The 25854-nt window shown below is 35.2% G+C and overlaps 1 protein-coding gene across 1 annotated transcript; it reads left to right on the forward strand.

Annotated features, from left to right (window-relative positions):
• On the forward strand, positions 1 to 24776 carry LOC149779411 (uncharacterized). Its single transcript, XM_089938615.1, has 8 exons — positions 1 to 69; positions 3503 to 3651; positions 10323 to 10471; positions 13594 to 13730; positions 16483 to 16570; positions 19427 to 19583; positions 20998 to 21136; positions 24096 to 24776. The coding sequence occupies exons 1-8, from the start codon at positions 3 to 5 to the stop codon at positions 24176 to 24178; spliced, it is 969 nt and encodes a 322-aa protein (XP_089794741.1). The 5' UTR covers positions 1 to 2; the 3' UTR covers positions 24179 to 24776.
• The last annotated feature ends 1078 nt before the right edge of the window (positions 24777 to 25854 follow it).

The raw sequence follows: 25854 nt of genomic DNA on the forward strand, positions 1-25854 counted from the left end.
AGATGAGGAGTGTTGAGATTATCATCTGCATTATCATCCCCATACAGTTTGCCGAGTCACTCAAATACGGTATTGTTCACCAATAATTTTTATGTAGAATATACAGACCCTTCCCACATAATAGCATCAGCAGCCATATTTGCAGACTATATTGTACTACCGGTTTTATATGGCGTTTGAGTAGTCGAAATAAATTTATTATGTCTCAAGATAATACAACAAAACACATATAAGTAGAAGAACACAAGACTGGCTTTCATTTAGATTCGTACTTCGTTCATCTTGCTTGAGTGTGCTTTTTGAAAATGACACATTGTTATAGGACCAACTGACGGTTTCTCCACCATCCTGGTGAAATGGGAATCAAATTGTATGCTAGTGACCTTAGAGTCTAGGATATATAGGTCGACAGCTATTACCTGTCTGTTGAACCTTTCAGTGGCCCTCGCTAAAAAATCAGTATTACAATACATGCATCTGGCATGCACAAACACCATGACACCTGTTTCTACACGCATGCTCGTGAAATGTCAGAAGGACATTTGAATACTTGCTGTCTTGCATATATCATTATTATAATTTAGTATTGTCTAGTTTTCTCTATAGAAAGACAGATAAAGCTGTGCGGGAATGTTATAATCGGCATCGAAGATTTTGAGAAATCCTGTAAGTGGCTTTCATTAACATAAGGATGTAATTTGCCGATGTATAACGTTACAAGGCCCCATATTCACGGAATTTGCCGATGTATAACGTTACAAGGCCCCCTATTCACGGAATTTGCCGATGTATAACGTTACAAGGCCCCATATTCACGGAATTTGCCGATGTATAACGTTACAAGGCCCCATATTCACGGAATTTGCCGATGTATAACGTTACAAGGCCCCATATTCACGGAATTTGCCGATGTATAACGTTACAAGGACCCATATTCACGGAATTTGCCGATGTATATAACGTTACAAGAACCCATATTCACCGAGCTCCTAAACGCAAGTGAGCACTCAACTCTATTTTTATATATAAAAAAGTGTTAGTGGATAAAGTTACCAGACAAAAAGGGTCACTTATCTTCACGTGTCTATATGAAGAATGCCTTTATTTGTGGGTGGTCCTTTGTATTAAAAATGGTTACAATTATAGTATTAAAGACAATATGGAGGTTTGAATGCACACTCAAGTCGATGAATTTCGAGAATACGTGCACTAGAAACCTCTTTACATTACCCATATTTATCGAATGAAAAGCTCGTACCTGATGATAAACCCGTTAGCAACTATTTTACTATATATATATATATATATATATATATATATATATATATATATATATATATATATATATATATATATATATATATATATATAATACTGTTTGACTTAATCTTTAATTGTTAACTATACGAAGGGTATTTAACAATTTCTGAATATTAGTGCAATGTACAACATACTTCTTTGATAGTCAACAGTACGACAATGCATCTCATCAAGGTACTCTCTATGCACCTCTACACACTATCTCAGTCTGATAATCCAATTAGTAAATGTCATTTTATATTCACATTTTTGTAAGATACTCATACACTGGAAAACTGCAATCCCCACTGCATGGCGGCTTTCAAAGTGTGTGCATGTGTGCATGTTTTAATTTTTAACGTAGCTTTAACAACTTGAGTCATATCGCTACGATGTCTGCAGTGTGACGGTTTATAGTGATGTCTAGCACTGGGGAATCATGCCTCTGACATGTAGCATTATCCTGACACCAGACTGACCAGTCCTAACACTAACCTCTTAATGCTGAATGCCAAGCGAGACAGCTGCTAGTACAATTTTTATGTCTCTGGTTTGACTTTGCCGGGGTTAGAGATTCGAATCCGAGAACTTTCGGATCCAAGGCGGACGCTCTAACCACTTTGGCCACTGAAGCGATCTGCTTTCAAATTGCCTGTCCTTCGGGGAAAAGTTTGATAAGGGATTGAGCCAAAAGTCACATGGAGCTAAATCAGGGCTGTGTGGCACAAATGGCACTCCGTGAACTATGCAGGTTTTGTAATTTGCTTCTAAGTCTTGTTCAAAACAGTAAACCTATGTGTCATCACATGTGACAATCTCATTCAGATGTCTCTGGTCTCCCTTTTCAACCGACTGTTTTTGATCAGCGGCCAATAACTGTGGGACCCATAATGGACAAACGTTTCTGAGCTTTAAATGATTCTTTAGTATATTAAAAACAGCTGTCAAATTAATGCCCGTATTAATATAAATATCTTTCATTGCATATCGATCATCTTCATCAATTGTTTACTTTACAGCAGCTATTTACCACTCCCAAAGTGAATGCAGCGCTGTCCCATAACGTGGATTATCCCCCATGAATTCGCAACCTTTTAAACCACCCCCCCCCCCCTTATAAACAAACAAATATAAAACATCTAAAAATTGTGGGACATAACAAAGAATTATATCCGTAATCGTTATTCAAGTCGACTTTTGATAACGGTCGAAGAATTTGTTATGAGCGCCCGTATTGACCTTACCTTTTTGATGATCAGTAGAATCGTTCTCCTCATCTTACAGAATGTTATTTTGTCTATCGACCAGGTTTAAATGTATTACCAAGTTAAGAGAAACGACAAAACGCTATAAAAAAGAACTTTTTCAGTATTTTTACTTTTGATAGTTGAGTCTTCGCTCATGCTACAATATCATACTACAATATCATCCAATACAATCCCTTCATTCTGGTTCAAGCTGATGAAATAACAATAATGCCTTGTAATCATGAACCAGTCTGAGCTAAACACACACACACACACACACACACACCCCACACACAATAAACTTGTGCTCATATAGTAAACAAAGAAAGAAACGAGTAAGTTAGATATAGGATAATGTCGACATTTTATAACTTCATAGATACTACAATCAGTTACGCTCATCCATCAGCCCCGGCTACCAGTAACAAGATTTCGTTGAGAACCAACAACGCCCGAGTGTAGCAATATCTCTTTTGCAGTTTTACACAGACGAGTTAAAAAGTGCAAATCTAAATATGTTTAATTACAGAATTCCTCTCATTTCCTGTCATTCGCAGCACACAATATATACTGCATTTGGACTCACTTTTATATTGCAGTATGCACGTGTGTGTGTGTGTGTGTGTGTGTGTGTGTATGTGTGTGTGTGTGTGTTTTGTTATGTACCACGCTCCAAAAATTGGATGAGACTGCGACATAGTTTTGATTATGATGTTAACTAAATGCCATGAAGCGTCGCGAAAAGTGTTCGTAAAAATGTTCGTTTCCTTCCTTGTCAAAGTGAAATAAGACGCAAATTGTACAGCTTTTGACGTACAATGTCGGCATTCCACTAGTGCTGGGGTATTTAAAAAATGGAAAGTTTAATGACAAATGCAAAAGTTAAATTTGATTTTTGATAAATTAGCTCACATATGCGAAAATATTTAATTTCTTGTTTTGGTGATATTTTCCAGAATGCTTCGCAAATAATACCATACAAGTGTACAACCCCAATCCATCCGTCTTCGTCGATGTGACAGCCAAAAATTCCATTGGTACATGTATCACCCAATGGAATGATGACACACAAAAAGTCATAGTGAGAATCACAGAATGCAGCAAGGTAAAGGCGACTTATATAAATGTACAATCAACAAAGCATGGGATGTTGTCTTATTACAGCAATTATTCTCAGGGTTCTTGCGGAGCCATTGTTCAAGAAATAAGTCTATATGAAGAAGTTAACTGCCTTAGGGACCAACCATTTAATTTTCGGTAGAGGAGGTGGGGGTGGGGTGCGGGATGAGAGATGAGAGATGACATTATTTTTCGGTTCTTCTACCGTAACATAATATTTTCTTCAATTAATATAGTAGAGATAAAAAAATTCTTTCCATAAATCTGGTAAAGAGTATTGTTTTCAGCCAATTAAATTGTCGGAATTCTTTTCTCCAAAAATCCCAGCCCTACCCCTGAAAATCAATAGGTTGCTTCCTTAATATGTCCTATTATGTTCTTTCCAGGGTTGACTCCTTAACAGCTTTATACCCTATTTAGCTTAAGAGTAGATATTAAACCTATTTCATCAAAATTGTTTTCAACCATGACTCCCATAAAATTTTTGGATAGAAAGAAGAGATATAGCAGGAACAGTATTGTCCTACTCAACACGGTGACTAGGGACGTGTCATTCCATTAAGACGCACAATCGTTGTTATCTCTCCGTCACAGTGACTAGGAACGTGCCATTCCATTAAGACGCACAATCGTTGTTATCTCTCCGTCACAGTGACTAGGAACGTGCCATTCCATTAAGACGCACAATCGTTGTTATCTCTCTCCGTCACAGTGACTATGAACGTGTCATTCCATTAAGATGCACACTATATGTTATATTGCGGGTGTACAGGTTCGAACCACGTTTGTAATCTGGAGAAGAGAACTCTCAGGACTGAATACACGACAATGCTTTATTAAACCAAACAGCATTCTATATCTAAACTTATCTAATACCCCAATTATCAAATTATTCTACTTAATTAAGGACTACCAATTTGGTATTTTTGCTAGAATGTCTTGACTTGAAATATTCGAATGTTAGACTGTAATGCCTCCAAGTCATCGCTCATAACTTCATTTCCAAATATCAATATGTTAAGTCATGAAGCAAAATACTATACACACTAACAAGAATGATAAAACTATAACTCAGTTCATAGTATTACAGCATCTTCCTAATTAATAGACATACATAAATTTCTAACAAATATAGAACAATCCGTTGTACTATATAGTTTACAATTTTATAAATATAAAAATTGAAATGACGGGTACTGTGTTTTCAGAAACTTGTCACTGTTATACCGACAAATCGTACGAGAAAATAACTCTGGAAAGAACAAAGTGTCAATTCTATTATTTTTTATAAAGACTAAGATAATTTCATACATGTAACGAAAAGAACGCTCTGGATTGCATGCATAATTGTGATTGGGTCTACCTTCTAAATGCTGTTTATATCGATTACCTTCTTCGTAATGTGTCGAACTTAGACGAAAATACATAGATAAAATGTAATTACTGAGTTTGACTAAAGATCAAAATGACTGTAGCCCCAGATAGAACTCCTTAGGCTACATTTCATTGTTATCTGTATTCCATATCGTAAAAGAAAGGAAAGTCATCTGACTGGTATATATATATATATATATATATATATATATATATATATATATATATATATATATATATATATATATATATATATATATATAATACGCTAGCAATGTAAAGTAAATTAAAATGTCTGCTTGTAGCATTGTTACAGTTATTCCTTAACATTAAAATTTACGCAAGAAATTAGTGTTATATCTGATCCACTGATTTAGATCATGCTTAAACTGTTTAACCACAGTACAGTCCCCAAATCTACAGTACAGTCTCCAATAATACAGTACAGTCCCCAAATCATAAAGTACAATCCCCAAATCTACAGTACAGTACCCAAAAGGTCATGTAATGTTTTAGGTACAAAAGGAACATTTATTATGATCTGAAATTTTTAATTTTTTTCTAAAAGAGGGTATTTGTTGTAAGATCTCTCTATAGTAATTTATATTGAAACCAAATTAAATTAGAGTCTTTTGTAATTTTGTTTGTTTACGGCAGAATAATTTGTCCAATACAATTGATTTGGTAGATTAAGTTGTATTTTTCATTTAGTTAGTGCTTTAGGGTCTAAAATGTCTGTGTCTTTAACAAGATTAAAGTTGTCCTTCTCGTTTAACAGTTTCAAGAAGTAATGTCTTCTTCGCATCCACGTTTACTCCAAACTTCCTGGTTGGGATTCAACATATAGTCTGATAAGCTAGTTTGCAAACGTCTGAACATTTTGAGCTTTGGTTGTGACGACATTAAACTAATGTGGATTGAGATTACCTTAACCTCTCATAAATTAGCATTAGGGGTAGGGTACAGATCAAACTACTCTCCAACCAATTTCTGGGAAAGTCTTGAAGCTTATTTTTATATCTTCAATGACAATTAAAACATAACATTGCTTTGGGGACTATAACACTGATTCACTTGTACATTCTGCTTCTGCAAATTTAGTTAATTTAATGGCAAGATATGGTAATTTAATGGCAAGATATGGTAATTTAATGGCAAGATATGGTCTACGAAATGTAATAAATCCTACTGTCCTACTACCAGCACTTTTTTGATCCAATCTTTGTAAGTAGTGGTACAAATATAATTTACACATGCATGTTAAAAATTGATACAGAATTGAGTGATCATGGTGCTGCTTATGTAGCAATCAGCGTTAACGTGCACCTGAAAGCGGCATATATGCGCCGTGTTTGGATTTACAACAAAGCTGATTTTAACAAATTGAACGCTCTAATAATAGGAACTACGTGGGCAGATCTTTTGCTAACACCAAGCGGTATTGATGTGGTAACTGATATATTCACAACCAAACTATTAAAATTCTCATCTCTGTGGATTCCTTGTAAAACTGTAACAATTCGCCCCACCGATAAACCGTGGTTTGGCTGCCAATTAAGAAAAATGACAAGGAAAAGGGATATAGCATGGAAAACTACCACCAATCGTGATAGACCAATCGACTGAAACAAATTCAAACAAATCATGAATAAAGTAAAGGACATGAGAAGGTAGGCTAAAAAGCAATATATGGATAATATTGATGCGCATCTTTCAGACTCTGAAAGAAATGCTCCATAAAACATTTTGGAAAATTACAAAATCCTTTTTAAATGATGTCAATCTTTCAAATTCTAATCCACCACTTATAGATACAAGAAATAATATTTCGGTTTACATCTATGATGAAAATGAAAAGGCTACCTAATCGAAATTATCATTTTACCTAAGTTTCAACTAGTAATGTTCCTATTTCTACTTTTCAGAAAGGATGCTCTGATTCCCTAAACAAAATTACTATTACTGAAAAAGAAATTAAAGATATTATTAATTCCATATATATCAATATATCCACTGTGCCTGATGGTGTAAGTCATAGAATGCTTAAAGACGTTAGTGAAACAATAGTAGCAGCACTAGCAATGCTTTTTAATCGATCATTGAAGAAAATCAAATTTCCAGATAAATGAAAACTTGCGTACATTCTTCCAATTCCTAAAAAGATGATCAACACGAGATTGCCAATTATAGACCAATTTCTCTACTTAGATGTGTCACAAAAATCTTTGGAAGATGCATTTTAAACATGTATATAATTACTTTCATATACAAAGTCTTTATTATAAGGATCAATCAGGATTTCTTTCTAGTCACTCCACTGTTTTTCATTTTATTGAAATGTAGCATAGTATTTGTAGTTCCTAAGAACAATCTCAAAATTCCTATATTGTGTTTTGTGATCTATCAAAAGCTTTCGATTGGGTCTAGCACATAGGCTTATTATTCAAATTAAAAGAATACGGATTTTCAGGTAATTTGATAAAATGGTTGAAAGTTATTTAAGTAACAGAAAACAAGCACTGATTTTGCATAAAACTTATTCACGGGAAATGGTTATAAATACTGGTGTGCCGCAAGGATCCGTGTTCGGACCGCCCTTTAACCTATGTAAACTGTATTGTCGATGGTATAAGCTCTCTCACTCGTCTTTGTCTAGATGACTCGTCTCTGCATTATTCATCCCCTTATTGTGCTGAAATAGAGCTTGTCATGAATAATAAAACTGCAAAAATGGTCCAAGAAATGGCTCTTAAAGTTTAATCCATAAAAAACAGTGGCTATGTTTTTCACAAACTAAAACATAACAAACAACCCTGAACTTGTTTTTGATAATATCGAACTTAAATATAAGGATTCTCATAGCCATATAGGATTAATACTTTCATTAAATACGAAAGGGACTTGTCACGTTGATAGTACTTTTCACATTGATAGTATTTTAAAAAAGCATTATGTCGAATAGCTAATCTACGAAAACTAAAACAAAAACTAAGTAGGCAAATTTTATATATAAAAACTGTATATAACTTATAACAGGCCTCTCTTAGAACATGTCAGTGTAGTCTGGGACGGATGCTTGTTGATCGATTCAGAAAAACTGGAAAATCTACAACTCGAAGTGGCAAGGATAGTTACAAGACTTCCAAAATACACTAGCAGACAATCTTTGTTTTGAAACGGGATGGGAACGTCTGCAGTCTAGAAGATAAAGACAAAAACTACGAACACTCTACAACATTGAAATGAGCCATACTCCAGACTATATCACTGAATTACTCCCTCCCCTGTGTCCAAACAAAAGTTATAACCTTCGACGTTCAAACAATATGATCATTAGCAGTTTCAGGCTAAATTCTACCAAATCATCTTTTATACCTTCAACAGTATATTTGTGGAACAATCTCGAACATGATACTCAATGTAGTATGTCTTACAGTGCTTTGTAAAAAAAAGTGTTTATGTCCCAAAAACGTATCCAGCAAAATGCCAAGTTTATTAATCGAACACTGGATATTATCCATACCAGATTACGACACAATGTAAGTTCATTAAAAGCTGACCTTGACCGTGTTCAACTTGCTGACACCTTTTGTCCATGCTGTGGGATCGAAACCACCATGTTCTTTTTCATATTCTGTCCCAAGTACAGTAGACAACGAGCTAAGTTGATGAGAAATTTACTTTCAGTTTCATATACAGTTCTTCGCTTAGATATACTGCATTGGGGAAAAATATAGAAATTTGCATTACGTATGCTATATATAACCGCTACTGGACGATTTGAATAACGTACTCAAATGCTGATTACTGTCTATGCGCCTGACCCCCGCCCCCCATCTCTCCAACCTATTGTTTTTCATTAATATGTTGTCATGTTGAATATTGTTGCAATACTTGTGTCATGTAGGGAGAGGGCTAATTTATGTTGTTAGAATTTGTGCCCAATTCCATTATATCATATTGTGACCATACCATATGTTTGAGAACATTTTAGATAATCTATTCATAAATAATTGAACAGAGTTAAGGATCCCTTGATATTGTAAATAGATGGTCCAACCATCATATATTTCATTTACTTTTTCCCATGAAGACCGCTCGGGTGGCCTAGTGGTTAGACCACCCGCCTCGGATGCGGGAGGTCATGGGTTCGATCCGAGTCATACCAAAGACTTACAAAAATGATACTGGTCGGCTTTATGTCAGGATAATGTAACTGGGTGTGACATCATGCTTTAACAATTTTTCAGTCATATCGCTACGATGTCTGCAGTGTGGCAGTTATTAGTGATGTCTAGCACTAGGGCATCATTTCGCAGACATGTAGCGTGATGTCCCACCCAGTCACGTTATCCTGACACCAGGCCGACTAGTCCTAACACTAACGCCAAGCGAGGGAGCTGTTAGTACCATTTTTGTAAGTCTTTGGTATGAATGAATAGATGACAGAGAGGATTTCGGAGTACAAAGAACCGAGCACACCTCCCCTGCTCTGTAACCTTCACTAGCTACCCGTCAAGTGAAAAATCTGTTCATTATGCTACAATTCGCTGATTGGTTTTATTCCCATATACCTATCGGACCCCACCAAAGTGTAGATCCCATCTAGAAACTTACGCTCCTCTTCCGACACTCACATTCTCATTGTTCCCACTGTTAAAAACGAAGTCAAACGAATAACGTTCTGTTAGTGCTAGGGCCCAGCCAAGTGGAACGAAATGCTTATAGATTTTAGACGCACAGACACTAAGATCTCCTTCAAGACTGCTCTTAAAACTCATCTACGTCTACTACAAGAACAGGCTTAATGACTTAATGTGTTTACTTCCTTACTTATTGTCAACAGATTATTGTTTTGCAATTTTATTGTTTGTTTTTTTGTAATCTTGTCGTGGTATATGTTTTAATGTGTTATCCCTAGGCGCTGCATCTATGCTGATTGAGGTATATCGTTCATATTTGGTGTGACCTTTTACGAGCGTCAGAAAATTTGAACAAAGGTTTACGATCTTGAATGCAGCCCTCAGAAAAAGGAGGTTTGGTGGTGAAAAGTCAGATTTTCATTGGTAATACGGTCCTTTCAGTGAGACCTGCATTACATCCACACCAATATAAGGAGGGTTGTATTTTTATTATGTGATAAGATATTGTACGGGCCTAAGTAGATGAATGTGACCTATTTAAAATTATGAATATAGACTCACGGCCTGATGCAGTAGGTGCGGGGTAACGAGTAGTCTGAATATTTGCCACATTTTCACTTTCTTTTTATTTTATTTTCAGAATAACCAAATCCACATAGACTTCGCCAGTAAAACTTTCAGTTTTATCCAGGGAGGGAAAAATACATCTTTCGCTTCCTTCATTGTCATCTGTAATGAAATCCCCAAAGAAGGAATAGAAAAAATAGCACATAATGGAGCTACCGCAATGTAATCAATCTCTCTCTCTCTCTCTCTCTCTCTCAATATCAATCCAAGTGCGCAAACATCCGGTGGCCTAAATAGTTAGTGTCCGCCTCGAATGCGGAAGGTCGCTGTTTCGAACCACGGCCAAGTCATACCAAAGACGTCTAAAAATGTCACTAGCAGCTGCCTTGCGTGTCGCTCGGCATTAAGAGGGTAGTGTTAGGACTGGTCGGCCTGGTGTCAGGATAATGTGACTGGGTGGGACATGATACTACAAGTCCGTGACATGATGCCCCAGTGCTAGACATCACTATAAACTGTCACCATGCAGGCATCGTAGCGATATGACTTAAAAATTGTTAAAGCTACATTAAAAATCCCAACCACACACACAAACACACCCAAATGCGCAAACAAACGTTAACAAACGTTTTGTTTCTTCATTCTATGACGAGTTTGAATATGTATATATGTTCATGTATATATGTTCCTTGTTATCGAGCATTATTTTTTGCGGTTGGCTTCAAACGTAATCAGTATACATCTACGAGGCGGCCGTATCCAAATGCAGTTTAGTGCTCCCTTTACAACATATACATTTTAGTGGAGGCTTTAGAGCGAAATTAACAGCATTAACGTTATCACGAATTTGCCAAAATCTTAGTAATGTGTCATGAAGCAGTCTGTAGAGTATTTCCACATCGATTTTAACGCTCAAAAAATGGTTTTACATTGAACAACAATTTTCGTACTAAGTTCTTACGTTTAAAACTGGAAATAGTTAGATATCTTCTGTTTACAGTGTTTTATTGTCTATTATCACCAATTTGTTTACCCAGAACGAACATTCCAGCCTTTGAAATTCTCGTAGGTTCCTGGCCAACTTTCTTGGTAATTTACTTATAACTAGCAGAAACAGTGATTCTATATTACTGTAGCCAGCTATTCTCTTTTGTTAGCAGCAATGCAAAAGTACTATGCGACCAGACACAATTGCCATACCTTAACCTTAACTACAAAGAATTACTTGTAGAGCTGAATTCTCATTAATGATTATTTAAAAGATTCTTGAATTTAAAAGTTGGCAGGAACTTAATTTGTACACTTGCAACGTCCGCTTTGAACAGAACATCAAATTACTGACAGCGAGAGAAACCTCGATGTTGATGACCACTATTCCCCCGTTCATTCCCACCACCTGAAATTGTTACCTTGAAAAATTCAAATTTGTCTAATCAAATACGTGTTTTTGGTTATCAATACAAAGTTTCATTAACAAGAAGTTTGTGGTCTGCACGTCTACCCACGACCATGACTTGTACTCTGACTACAACCTTGATCCCAAGGTCAAAGGTATGAGCTAGTGTCATGTAAAATACATTGTGTTTGCTTTATATGGTTCACCACCAGAATCCATCAAAGGGATTGAGAAAATATATCAAATGATAAACTTTAAACTAAAACCTCACTTCAAGTCTTCCAAATATGTGATCTTGACCTTAAGGTCAAAGGATGGAGCAAGTATGTCACAGAATGAAACATCTTTACTTTATAATGCATCAGCCTAAATACGACAGGAACCATCAGGGTCTTGAAGAAATATAGACAACTGAAAGAACATTAACTGAAATCCACTGCTGCAGCTCTCAGGAAAGTTTATGCTATGTCTATCATCCACTGACCTGAGTTTGACAAAACTAGCGCAAGTCTAACCGATCATGCTTACCATTGCATACGTCATTGTCCATTATATATCCAAGGAAAAATTCTCCAGTAGGCCCCTATGAATCACGAAAAAATGCAAAATAAATTCTTCTCATCGGCGGTGGGCCCTCTTAACGTCGTTGTGTGTCTTCTGAATTTTGTGCTAGTTGTCCTACCCTGTCCGCGGCCTTGACTGTGTCTTCTGTTTTGCCTGCATATTTTCTATTTCATCACAAAATATTAAAACTTGTTAGTGTGATTGCATGTTTTTAAAAATAGTTGTCATCCACCCAACCCACACCATGTACACATGGTAAGGCGCTGAAGAACATAACCGTGTAAACAATAGAGGGACATGCCTGGATTGTTGACAAACTGGCAGCTTGTTCTATGTAAGTCAACAAGCATTGCTTGTTGGACACGTAAAAGTAGGTCCATATCATTACACCGATTTCTAAGACGTTCACAGAAGGCCCATATTCTATTGGTTCTGCTCATGTTTGTTGCATAATATTGTTTTGAGAAGATAAGAATTTGTTTGATTGTGGTACTAAGGGAGGTAATTTTAGGCGCTACGATCAGTAACTCCGTTGCAACAGTGAAACCCCCTATACAATCCTTATTAAAAATCGGTAATTCGTCTTCCAATATTGCTGCCTCTGAGTCATCTGAAAGTGGCTATAAATAAAATAGCTAGGGACTGGTAGAACCTGCGTAACTTTAGCTATTACAGTGCCACCATGTTATATTAAATTTAACGACTGGGACATATTGTATATTATATATGGCCAGATTGTGGAGCATTTCCTTCAAAAATGGTGCAGCAGTAAATTCTCACCTAGGGCATTTTCGGTTGGATCTTCACGAAAAGGAAGTTTCCATGTCATGTAATGAAAAAAAAAGTACAACATATATAATAAAATATTTAATACAATATGCACATCATAGTTGTATTTTACCTCCTCGTATGTACATCAAATTATTAATTAACACATAGATTCAGCGGGGGGAGGGGAGGGGGGGGAGGGAGGAAAAGAGAGAGATTATATATGTCTATAGATATGACATGTGTTTAAAAGCGCATATCATATCACATAAGCACCCATGACATAATAAAACATTATATAGAAAGGCATACCATATAATAAGAATTTTACATTATATAATTAGCAATATACACTATATAATAAAAAAGCACAACATATGATGTTTATTTAACCTCATATATTCAAAGTGACAGCTTAAGACTGCTCTTCCTGTGTGTGCTAATGAGGATTCCAACAAAATATGGGTGACTTAAAAATGTGGCTTGCCAAGGTGTCTGAGAATGACTATTTTGCAATGCAAACGCTTAGATATAAATAGCACACAGATGCAAAGTGCTACGATTCTCAGAAATCGCATTAAGTTCCTACTTTCACGTTTTCTATTTTATTTTCCAGAATTCCGACAAAGATAGTGAGCAGTGTAACGCCCTTCTTTGCCTTAATGGGACACGTGTATGCTGACAATAAAAAGACCAAGGTTGTCAGAAGAGCTCATCTAGGGACAAAACTCTATTGGGTAATACAGGGGCCAGGTAAAACATTTTGGGACTGTTTAAGTTCCCCATGAATGTTTTTTTTCCTTTTTGTTTTTGAGAAAATTTTGGCTAGGCTTTATATAATCAGACCCCATCCTTTAATCTGGAAATATTAATATTAATTATTCAAGCGCCTTTTTAAGGAAATTATGGGATATTATTATACAAATCATTCCGTTCGAACGGACGCACATTGAACTCCCCCTTATATTTAAAATCCAGCTGAGATCCTTAGCCTGTATTAGGTGGCACTCTACAGTTTCGTATTTTGCATAGGTTAGGATTTCAAAGAAAAAGAATTTCTCCGGCTTTCCTCACTGGTTATACTGGCTATTTAAAAAAGACCTTGTATATCTTAGGTATAATTCAAAGAACCTTTAATTCCCTTTATTTTGATGTATGATTGATGGGTGTACTATGGGTTATAGAGTGTACAGCTTGGCCTTACTTCAGATGTGCATCTTTCAAAAAAGTGCTAGCTCTACTTGGTCATTTTCACTTCCTGAACTTCAGAGGTAAATTGTATATAAAAAAAATAGAGCCGATAACTTTGTTTTACATTTTATATATTTGGTAATTCATTCATTGCACTTTCAGAAGCTGGTATTGTCTAGTCTAGCAAAATTCATTGCTCCTATTTTAATAGCTGTTATATATAGTGTACTTTAGACTAATTCCGGCTGATTTTTAACACAAGGGATCAGTCATTTTAGTTAGCAGTGTGCTTAAATCATGTAAAACTTACAAAAGTGCAATATCCAAAGAAATATCATCCACATTACATTAATGTAGCAAAGAGGTATGCCAACATTCTCTCCACTGTGTATGTTTTAAATGCGAACTACTTCACCTTACATACGTCACTCGTCACTCTCTCAAAAGTACATATTAACTGGTGAGCGCCCCCTTAGCCATTAGAAATCAAATGTATACATTGGGCTGATATTGAACCTTTCCATATGGGATTTAATCTCTGATTGATAACTTGAAAACTATTAAGATTCCCCACACATACGCACATGCTGGGCACGAAAACATAAATAGTTATTGGTCCTGTAAAGGTCTCACTCTATAACCTTGTACATGTTGTTGTGGTAGGGTTTAATGCCATTTTTTAGCACACGATAGGCTCTATACATGGCGGCCAGTATTAATGGTGGAGGAAGAACCCGGGAAAACCCCGGAAAGAACCACCGACCCACGAGAAGCTGCTGGCAAGCTTTCTCACATACCCACGTTGGCTGAATCCGAGACTCGAACCCACGCAGACACAGGTTAGATGGCAGTGATACGTAACGGACAGAGCTCTAGACCACTCGGCCACTTGGGGCCTTGTTGTATATAGTTACTGGGACAGTAATGATCACTTGATATGAGCATGTGCATAATTACTGGGCCTTTAAAGGCAAATACACATGCTCAACTGACGTTGTCCCGGGGTAAACCTTACCCTCAGTGTAGTGGCGTGGCAGCCGCCCAAAGCAACACCCTGGGGATAGGGGGCACGCCAAATGGGGCACAAACTTCCCTGATTGGTAGAAGAGCCAATTAAATGTTTTGTAGAGATTCAAGACTTGGGATACAGGTCAAAACAGGGAATTAGAAGGTTTCGTTTCTGAAAAAAAGAGTTTTGTTTCCTAATTTAATTGAAAGTCCTAAAAATTCCAAGCGAAAAAAATTAAAAGAATGCTTTCCAGGATAAGGTGGTTGAAATCAGGAAAATTTTCATGGTGAATCATATTGCAATTATGAAAATCAAAGGTTACGTCAGTGCCACGAATAAATGTTTTCCAAACAGGTTATGATATTCATTGTTTGAGTATTGCACTTGATTTGATATATTAAGTTCTCTTTCTGCCTATTATACTTTGATACTTAACACATAGACTGCAAATCTATTGCATTCCATTCCTAGTTATAGTAAATTATATTGCTACCAATCTAAAAGATATTGTGTATAAATACCGGTTGAAAATCTTTTCATGAGAAAGTGAATATTTCGTTGGTGTGTCTTGCTGTGTTGTTATGCCTTTGAAAGCATCGCTGTTCATTTAATGCCCTAAGCTATTCAACTGTTGTATATACAATTATTAAACCAGGTATATATGGTTTTACTGAAGAATGTCATCCACCGCTAACAACTAGGTTGTCATATTCTTTTGCATTGAAGAATGCTATCCACCACTAGCAAGTATGTCAAAATCACATACGTTGTATTGAAGAATGCTATCCACTTTTTGTAAGTAGGTCACAGTCACAAATCCCTTGAGACTCTAATTTTATACTGCTTTGAACTTAACTACAATCTCGTCGAAATAATAAACTTCATACCTTCAAAATTAGTTCAACCTGGCCTGTTGTAGTGATGGAGAAAGCGACACGTACCGGTTTGAATTTATTTTCATAGCTGTATGCGCAGATAAATATTTCCAGGTTCCATTACACATGTTTCTTTTCAACAGAGCACAACATAAATTATCCCAGCTAGATTCTATTTATATTAAGTTTTGACAGAAAATAATCGACTAATGTTATTTGAGTTTATTTGCAAACATGATTCATTAATATGAAAATTATCAGATATATTGTGCCTAAAAATATTACAAATATCGTATATATTAGTACGTTTTAATGCAATGCTTCATCTTCATCACAGTCTTCATTGTCATCATTATTGTTATCGTTATTATCTTCGTTATTATTACAATTATTTTATTATTTATTTATTTATTTATTTATTTATTTGTAGAAATGTACAGCCTGTTCCCTTCTATGTGCAGAGCATATCCAGGCCTTAATGTCAGCGATGAAGTTGTTCAGATTATAATATTTTCTGGGTAGGTAAACTTCACACAAAAGTAAAACGCTAGTCAATAATAATATTTTCTGTGCAGGTAAACTTCATACAATTCAAACGTTAGACATTTGAAAAGAAACCAATAACGCTAAATCCACCCACCCGCTCCAGTTTGTCATCTTTATCATCACTGTAACAAATCATAAATGTTATAGGAGCAGAACAGGAGAATAAAATATAGTGCATGAAAGTTTCACATATATTCTAAAATGCATTTGCATATGTGTACATGAATTCATGCATATGTGTAAATAAATGAATGCATATGTGTACTACGGAAAAAGTTATCCATTAATAATTTGACTCGAAAATGATTTTTCATGCCTGTAAAATTTCTACCTCGTTGAATATAAAGTACTGCAAACAGGAAAGAGGAATGTGTTGTTAAAGGGGAAATTAATGATGTACCCATCAAAACGACATCATGTCCAAGTAAGAGTGGTGTTTTTAAGTACGATTGGGGTGTCTAAATGAGAGTAAGCAGGAAAGAGGAATGTGTTGTTAAAGGGGAAAATGATGATGTACCCATCAAAACGACATGATGTCTAAGTAAGAGTGGTGTTTTTAAGTACGATTGGGGTGTCTAAGTGAGAGTGGGGTGTTTAAGTAAGAGTGGGATGTCTAAATGAGAGTGGGGTGTCTAAGTAGGAGTGGGGTGTTTAAGTACGAGAGCGGTGTCTAAATGAGAGTGAGGTGTCTAAGCACGAGTGCGATGTCTAAATGAAAGTAGGGTGTCCAAGTAGGAGTGGGGTGTCTAAATGAGAGTGAATGTCTAACTTAAAGTGGAATGTCTAAGTTAGAGTGGAGTGTCTAAGTTAGAGTTGGATGTCTAAGAGTGGGGTTTCTAAATGAGAGTGGGGTGTCTAAGTAAGAGTGTGGTGTCTAAATGAGTGTGGGTTGTCTAAATGAGTGAGTGTATAAATTAAAGTGGGGTGTCTAGGAAGATAAAGTATACTTACTACTCATTACTACAGCAGTAACGTATCATACAAGTAGCAACACTTACAACTGATGATTAATCCATAGAAAAATATGAAAACTGTATGACAGTGTCGTAATACAAGAAGCCCAATAAATGAAATGTACAATTGAGGCACATAAAATCAGCACTGGATGTAACAAAAAGTTAGAAATATGAAAGTCATCTGAATGTTATTATGTGAAGACAAAATAATTGACCTCAACTTTGTATACTTTTGTGGTAGAACTATATCGACCTCAGCTCGTAGGGTATTAACTATATCGACCTCAATTTGTGTAGTATAACTATATCGACCTCAGCTAGTAGTGTATAACTATATCGACTTCAAATTGTGTGGTAGAAACATATAGACCTCAACTTCTATGGTTTTAATATCCCTCTCATCTCTGGATACTTACTTGGTAGAACTATAAGTTACTTGTATTTTAGTACATAGAAAGTACAGACAGAACTTTACGAATATGGTAGCAGCAAACAGGGAGAAATACAAATGGTAATGGTAGGCAAGTAAAGGATAAACAAGATGTAAATATATTGTAGCAATTCATATGTAAATATTTGTTTCAGATAATATCAGGTTTGATTTCAAAAAGCTGGTTTTTAAGTGTATATTCTTTACAGTCATTGTATTGTAGGAATTAATTTCCATTTCTATTATTCGGTTTCTTTTACAATTCTTATGTGTAAATGTTTCTATTTATTTTTGTATGTATTTTCACAAGCCATATTTCTGTGTATGATGATGTGTGCGATTCCTTACTAATGTGTACGATAACTTAATATTGTGAACGATACGTTACCACTTTGTATCACACCATATTACTGTTTTATATACCTTTACTGGTGTCAGAATAGTAGTACTAAGTATGTTACATCTTCTCATCCACCACCATGAGTTTAGACTTTTTATATTGTGATGGCAATGACATAAAAACTTATAAATTGAACTATCAAAAATGGTTGGGATCAGCACCTTTTATCCACTTGTAAATATGCTTTGTCCCTAGTCTTAACTATCATTTATTCTTAGAAGAGTGTAGTGTATTTTTTACAGGATATAAATTCTTATTTTTTTAAAAGTTTAATCAATCAGCATTTGAAAAAAATAACATCATGACCGGTTCAAAACCAGCAATTACTTGTTTGATTATGGGAAGTCGCTGCTGGGAATATATTCGTCAGCCCGAAATTGTTAGCCAATTACTAGTAGCAAATGTCACGGGGTAAAGTGTTAGTGAGTTTTCATGATCCCATGGTTTCCTTTTGGTGAAATCAGCTCAGAGTCGCATGAGTGTCCCTGTCGTTTAATAGTCCTATTCAAATCTAGTTGTGTACATTGATCGTGTGACTCCAGGTGCAATGTTTAAGACTGGAGACCAGTATATTACACAATGGAATAAACCAGAAGGGACTGTTCCGTCGTCGGTAGGCGCCGTTTATTGTTGCCATGGTGGTAAATGTGACGCAATTTTACAGGCGAAATGTGGCTTAAAACCATGATTTGACTGGCCTAAGTTGGCGTAGTAAAAATAGTTCCCCTTATTAGGTAGGGGTTGTATAGTTTTACGGCGTGAAATGCTGGCGGTATGTTACAGAATGTTAATGAAGAGAAACTATGCAGATGTGCGGCTGATAGACAATTGGGAAGTTGTGAGATCTGTCGTCTTGTATTAATCAGAGTAAAATTATTATAAAATGGACACGCTGGACCTTCTAGTTTACAAAAGTAGTTGCATAGGGGTCTTTGGAATTATGGGGAAACTTATGACTTCTAGCGGAATCGCGCCTGGGTTTGACATGGCTCGGTCAAGTAAAACCCCTTGGATTGTTACAGTATCATCATTTCTATTTCAGCTGTTCCCAGAATAAAGACCTGGTATCGGATTTTAGAGTGGTGGGATCGGGTGAGTTATGGGCAGATCTTTACGCCTTTCGGTTTCACCACAGTCCATTCCTTACCCTTGTATGTGATGTCCGAGTCTGTCCCATTGGATCCCATGCATGCAATTATGTGAGTAAAACAAAATTGACGACTTTCTACCTTTCCATAGCCACCATAAATTGCATATTTGAAATTCCATTATCCAGTTTATCAATTCTTTTATTATATAAGAGTAAGTACCATATTAACACCTTAATAATATTATGTACCGATTATTTATAGGAAATTATGTATGTATACTCGTGTTGAACACCACATTTAATTTCTATACACCATGGCGCACATTAGCATAGCTGGATTACTGCATAATGTATACACATTAACATAGCTTGACTACTGCATAATGTATACACATTAACATAGCATGACTACTGCATAATGTATGCACATTAACATACCTGGAATACTGCATAATGTATACACATTAACATAGCTGGATTACTGCATAATGTATACACATTAACATAGCTTGACTACTGCATAATGTATACACATTAACATAGCTGGACTATTGCATAATGTATACACATTAACATAGCTTGACTACTGCATAATGTATGCAAATTAATATAGCTGGATTACTACATACTTGTATACACATTAACATAGCTGGACTACTGCATAATGTATACACATTAACATAGCTTGACTACTGCATAATGTATACACATTAACATAGCTTGACTACTGCATAATGTATGCACATTAATATAGCTGGATTACTGCATACTTATATACACATTAACATAGCTGGACTACTGCATAATGTATACACATTAACATAGCTTGACTACTGCATAATGTATACATATTAACATAGCTCGATTACTGAATAATATTTGCACATTAGCACAGTTTGATTAATGCGTGATATATGCACATTAGCATTATTGCACTTTAATTATTCTTTAGAATTACGAGGTGCTCGTTAATAAATTAGGACTAAATCACTAGTTTGTGGCTAATGTGATTTCACTTAGAGACATTTTGAATTATAACATTGTAGTACATCAAGAAAGTTAAGACATAAAAAAGTCCAGACTATTGGCATATCAGCACATTCAAGATTTAATTTTTTTCAGAACACCACTTTAATTCATTGGGAACACTCTTTTTACTTCTGGACGTGTAAAAGAAATTTTAGAACTATTTGGGATTTAATTCATAATACTTTTAGAACTTCATTTTGTATTACGGTAAATAAATTATTTATTGACTTTTAAAAAACTTTAAAGTTTTCGTTGTTTTCTGTTAGTTTAAGACCACAAAGTCGTACTCACAACAATGCCAATAAGCATGGCAACTGTAGTAGTAGTACTAGTAGCAGTAGTAGTAGTAGTAGTGGCGAGGATGGTAGTAGTAATAAAAAAATAGTTGTAGTATGTGTAATAGTTGCAGTAGTAGTATCAGCAGCAATATCCATAGTAGCTGTAGTCGTAATAGTAGCTGTAGTAGCGTTAACCTCATTCTCATGTATTATTAGAAATGCACTAGAGGATTCAGACAAGTACAAAGAGATGTCACGGATGAGTTTAATGACACAAGAACTACAACCGAGACAGTTGTCACACACCTTACAGTCGAGGCAGATAAAGAAAGTAATCTTGCCTCAGTCGGCAACGGTTGGTCTTTTTATTTTTCTATGTTTTGCCTACCTCCTTTTTGTGCTTATTTGCCAACTTTTAACACCAAACAAATAATATGGGTAAGAGGAAATACAAAATCTTTGCGGTTGCTGTTGGGTGAAGGAGGTGTGATGAATATGATGTTGAAGATATGTTTATCACACCTTGTCGGAAGCTTCAGTTTAGTTACGTTGTGGCTTGTTTATCAGGAGTAAAATGTATGATATGTTTGTCTATATATGATCGTCTATAAATTATCTACGCCTCTCCGTGAGTGACAAGATTCTGAGCACTGGCATGTGTGTTTGCGACTTCCTTGTCAAAAACGCGTTGCTTCTCTCAGCTGACACAGTTATGTTAAGCTGACAGGATTATGTTAAACTATATTTCAAAGGACATCAGCCATTTTTTTGCAATATTTACCTTCATTTTCTGTTTACAGTTTCTTCGTATTTCCTTATAAAATAACAATAAAGCATCTATCTATATGTGTGTACACGTGTTTTCTTATATTTCAACCTCAAACTATGCAGCTACTGACTACGGGTTGTATATGTAACATTTATAGCGTTTAAAGTTTCCTCCACCACCCACCCATCCGCCTTTGTGCATAGCTTCATGTCTTAAATAATGTCCGTGCAGTTTCAGTTACTCGTTTCTAGATACAACCGTTATTTCGTATGCTACTGGAAACTATCACTGCATGTTAATTCATCACCACATGTATTCACATCTGTTCCGCAAAAGTCAATGTTAGCATTAGTTAGGTGGACGTTTCAATTTTGATATATATTTGTATCTTGTTACTTGGATACAATTTTAATATTTCTTTGTGGTTTATGTTACTCGCATAGTATGGCGGTCTCAGCTCCCAAATAGACTGTGATGGGTTTCATGGTTAAAATATTTACTTTCATGCCTAAGTGTGTTGGCAAAAATCTAGTCTGCTATCAAATTTTCACAGGTAGTACTTTCATAGGTAGAACTTTAAAAGATAGGACTTTCAGAGGTAGAACGTTCATGAAATAACTTGAGTTTTTTCAAAATGCACAGATGTCAACCACGCTTGAACAGACAGGCGAACGTACGAGTCTCCTTGATTATTTTAATTTTATTTCCTTGAACGGTTGGAAATTTTACAGTATACAGTTTGGAGAAATATCGATGTTAGACACACTAAGCATGTATAGGACATTTGTGGCTCTCACCTATCTGCTTGTCTGTCTGTATTTATGTCTGTCTCCTTTCATCTGGTGAATGGGTATGTATATCCTCGAATGAATGTGTGTTCGCATACATATATTATATAAACATACTTCTGGTTAAAAACGAGTATAAAAAAGATAGAAAGAGTGACTGATAGATAAAGACAACAAATATGAATATTTGTGGGTATCCATTTATTATTGACTTGTAGAGTATGTTCTTACAAGCAGTCTCTTTTTTAAATCATAGTTTTTGCAATTTTACATCCGTTCACGAGGATCAATATTGATTTAAAAGGCGAACCAAACAAATAGGACGGAATCTGTGAAATAATTGGATCTTTAAACTTACATATTTGATACAAGGAAAGTTAAACAGAATTAAACTAATTTTAAGAAGACTGTTCTAGATTAATTTGCTGGTGGTGATCAGAAATGTTGTCTAAAGACCCCAGAAAATTTGAGAGTTATTACGTCTCAGCATAAACAAAGAAAAAACATGCTGAAAGTTATTGCATGTACCGTCCGATAATTGATGTTTCAAAAGTCAAAAAGAAAATGAAACGAAAAAAAAAAAACGTTATTGGGCATGTTCTTTAATCTGAATATGGTACGATATTTAAACCCAAATATGAATAAATATTCCATCTGCATTAATTACACTCCTTTATCTTTATGATAGCTAATGTAATTATTGTTTTGTTACGTTCGTCTGAATACATTAAAATACTGTGTTCCATTTTTAAAAAAAAAAAATTCTGGTTTAAAATATTCAGCATTACAAATCAGCTGACGTATCAAATTCGTGTTATAATTTTCTTATCGAACTTGTGTTATATCTTTCTTAACTCGTGTTATAAACGAACTAGTATCCTTGCGAAAGTAACTGAGAAAGAATGATATATCAACATATGAAAAACGCAAGTTGTTGAGATTGTTTTCGTTAAAGTTATATAGCCAAAAATGTGCAATAAATTTTTAAAATCGGAGGGCAAAAAGTGAAATGTTCCTACAAATGTATTTAAAATTATGGATAATGAACTATATTATCAGGTATGGACAGTGTATTTAATTTAATTATTTGAAATCATTTAAGTATGGAAAGTAAATATTATTTAATTATCTTATATAATGTAATTATGGACACTGAATCTAATTATCTGATTTAATGTCTATAATTATTCTCCTAGTATGAACAAATGATGTTTGACATATACAATTGATTCATTGGTTTAACCATAATGATCTGTAGTACAGCTAAGATTCCTTCTTTTATTGACTTTATGTTTCGCTAACCAAGTGTAGAACGGTGAACTATCCGAAACTGGAAATTTTTTGGGGGAATGCGCATTCGAGCTAAGGGAGGTAATTTCAGGCGCTACGATCAGTAACTCCGTTGCAACCGTGAAACCCCCTATAAAATTGCAACTAAGTAGTAGTATCACATACTCGAGAAAAGTCATTTAAAAGCAATATGCATTTAACATAGTTTTAACATAATATTGCTTACAAAATAATTGCCACATGTGGCCTGCGTCAAGAACTCGTTTTCCAGCGTTACTCCTTACTTTGAAATTCTGTCTTTTGTCCTTACTGTTCTCAATCTAAGTTTTGCAAAATAGTGATACTAAAATCGTATGTTCTACCTAGATGTCTTGTTATCAACTCATACATACTTCATCATAAATCGTATTTAAGGAATACTTTACACATATTAAAATATATTTTCATAAACATTTGTTCTTTTTCAGAATGTATACCCACCGTGATGTTTGTGATGTCAATTTCGCTTCTTCAACGAGAGTTTTACTATGCCCACGGGATCGTTTCGTGACAGCAGTTGCAATATATACACTTCCTACTTCAATAGAGGAGCTATGATTTTTTGTTCTTTGTATTTTAAGCTCACTCCTTCGTAACGAGCTTATGCTATGGTGCTTCGTCTATCGTGCATTTTTGTCATTTGTACAACGTCTATAAACTAGACTTTAATCACATTTACAGAAACATGCTGGCATAAATTTCTTTACGATTTATTCAACAAGTTTGGTCAAATTGCAATCAAACTTGTCCGGTGTTAATAAAAGTAAAAGAAAAAACATTTAAATAAATTCTCAAAAAGCGCTCGACATAATTCGATGAAATCTGACAGGAAACATATAGGTCTTTGAATTAATACAATTAGTGATCTACAGTCAAACGCAACCACAGGTATTAATAATAAACAACATTAAATACTTTAAACAACGCATCATGAAAGTCGCTTAACAAAAGTTGTCCAAATTTTACAGGATATGTCATAGAATAAAAACCTTAATGATTTTGTACCAGGTTAAGCTTAGGAATTTCACATCTTTGCGCATTGTTCAATATTTAAAGAAAACATATTCCCTTGGTTGCTTCCACTGGTATTAAAATGTGTATATCCATAGGCAGTTTTTATGAAACCTTTCTTTAAATTTCTTTTAATATCTGACTGATGTTGGCTGATCTGGGTTTCAGAGTAAATAGACAGACATTACAGCCGAAGTGCACTGCTGAGAAAACTGCTATCGCTGCATGGTTACGTTCACTTCCTGAACATAAGTACACTTTCAATAAATTGTGATGTATATGGCACAAGTTCGGTTCTGTAATTCAAAGTAAAGCAAAGTTAACATGCTTTGCGCTATTTCAAACACAGTTCTTATATACGCAGAAACAGTCGTTTTCATCAGATGTTACTCAATATATGGTTTTCCTAATAGTGATAAAAATAAATGACTGGTCAAAGACGTTTAAGTGTGTGCTATCTTTTACTTCATTTGAGATGTAGAGCAAACAACTTTGCCCGCACCAAGCTTATAAAAGAATGATTTGTATATAGCTAAAATCAAACTGTCTTCACATTGATAGAAAAAACAAAGTCTACCTTCTTTTATTTTGATTTTGCTACTAAACGAGTGCCTTCATTACCTTATCGAATGAAAAAAGGTTCATATGGCCATGTTATATACAACTGGCTTTCCACCCGTCCTTTTGATGTCGGCTTACACTATCGTAACATAAGCCGGCCGGCCAGCTGTGTACACATCGCTTTGACCACTCATTGTTCGCAAGGCTGACACTCGCAACATTTATGAAGCGAATAATTAGCCTCAGGGTCTACCCTAGGCATGTTGCAATCTGGCTATTGTTCCTTACTTATAACGTCACACACACACACACACACACACATATATATATATATATATATATATATATATATATATATATATATATATATATATATATATATATATATATATATATATATGGTAATACTTGTCTGGGGATGCAGGAAAATGTCACTTTTTATATTTTTATATGCCAATCGAATTTGTTTTATAAAATCCCACCTTGCCTAAAAGAATGAGTTCTAAATGTCCATACACCATTGTAGCATTACTGCAAGGACAGAAGTTCCATAGTAATCCGGAAGAATTCACTCTGACTCGAAAATGAGGAAAGTCAGGGGTAAATCGATTTCTT

This window comes from Sinohyriopsis cumingii, chromosome 17 (genome assembly GCF_028554795.1).
Source record: "Sinohyriopsis cumingii isolate HCF-2022 chromosome 17, ASM2855479v2, whole genome shotgun sequence".
Taxonomy (NCBI): domain Eukaryota; kingdom Metazoa; phylum Mollusca; class Bivalvia; order Unionida; family Unionidae; genus Sinohyriopsis; species Sinohyriopsis cumingii.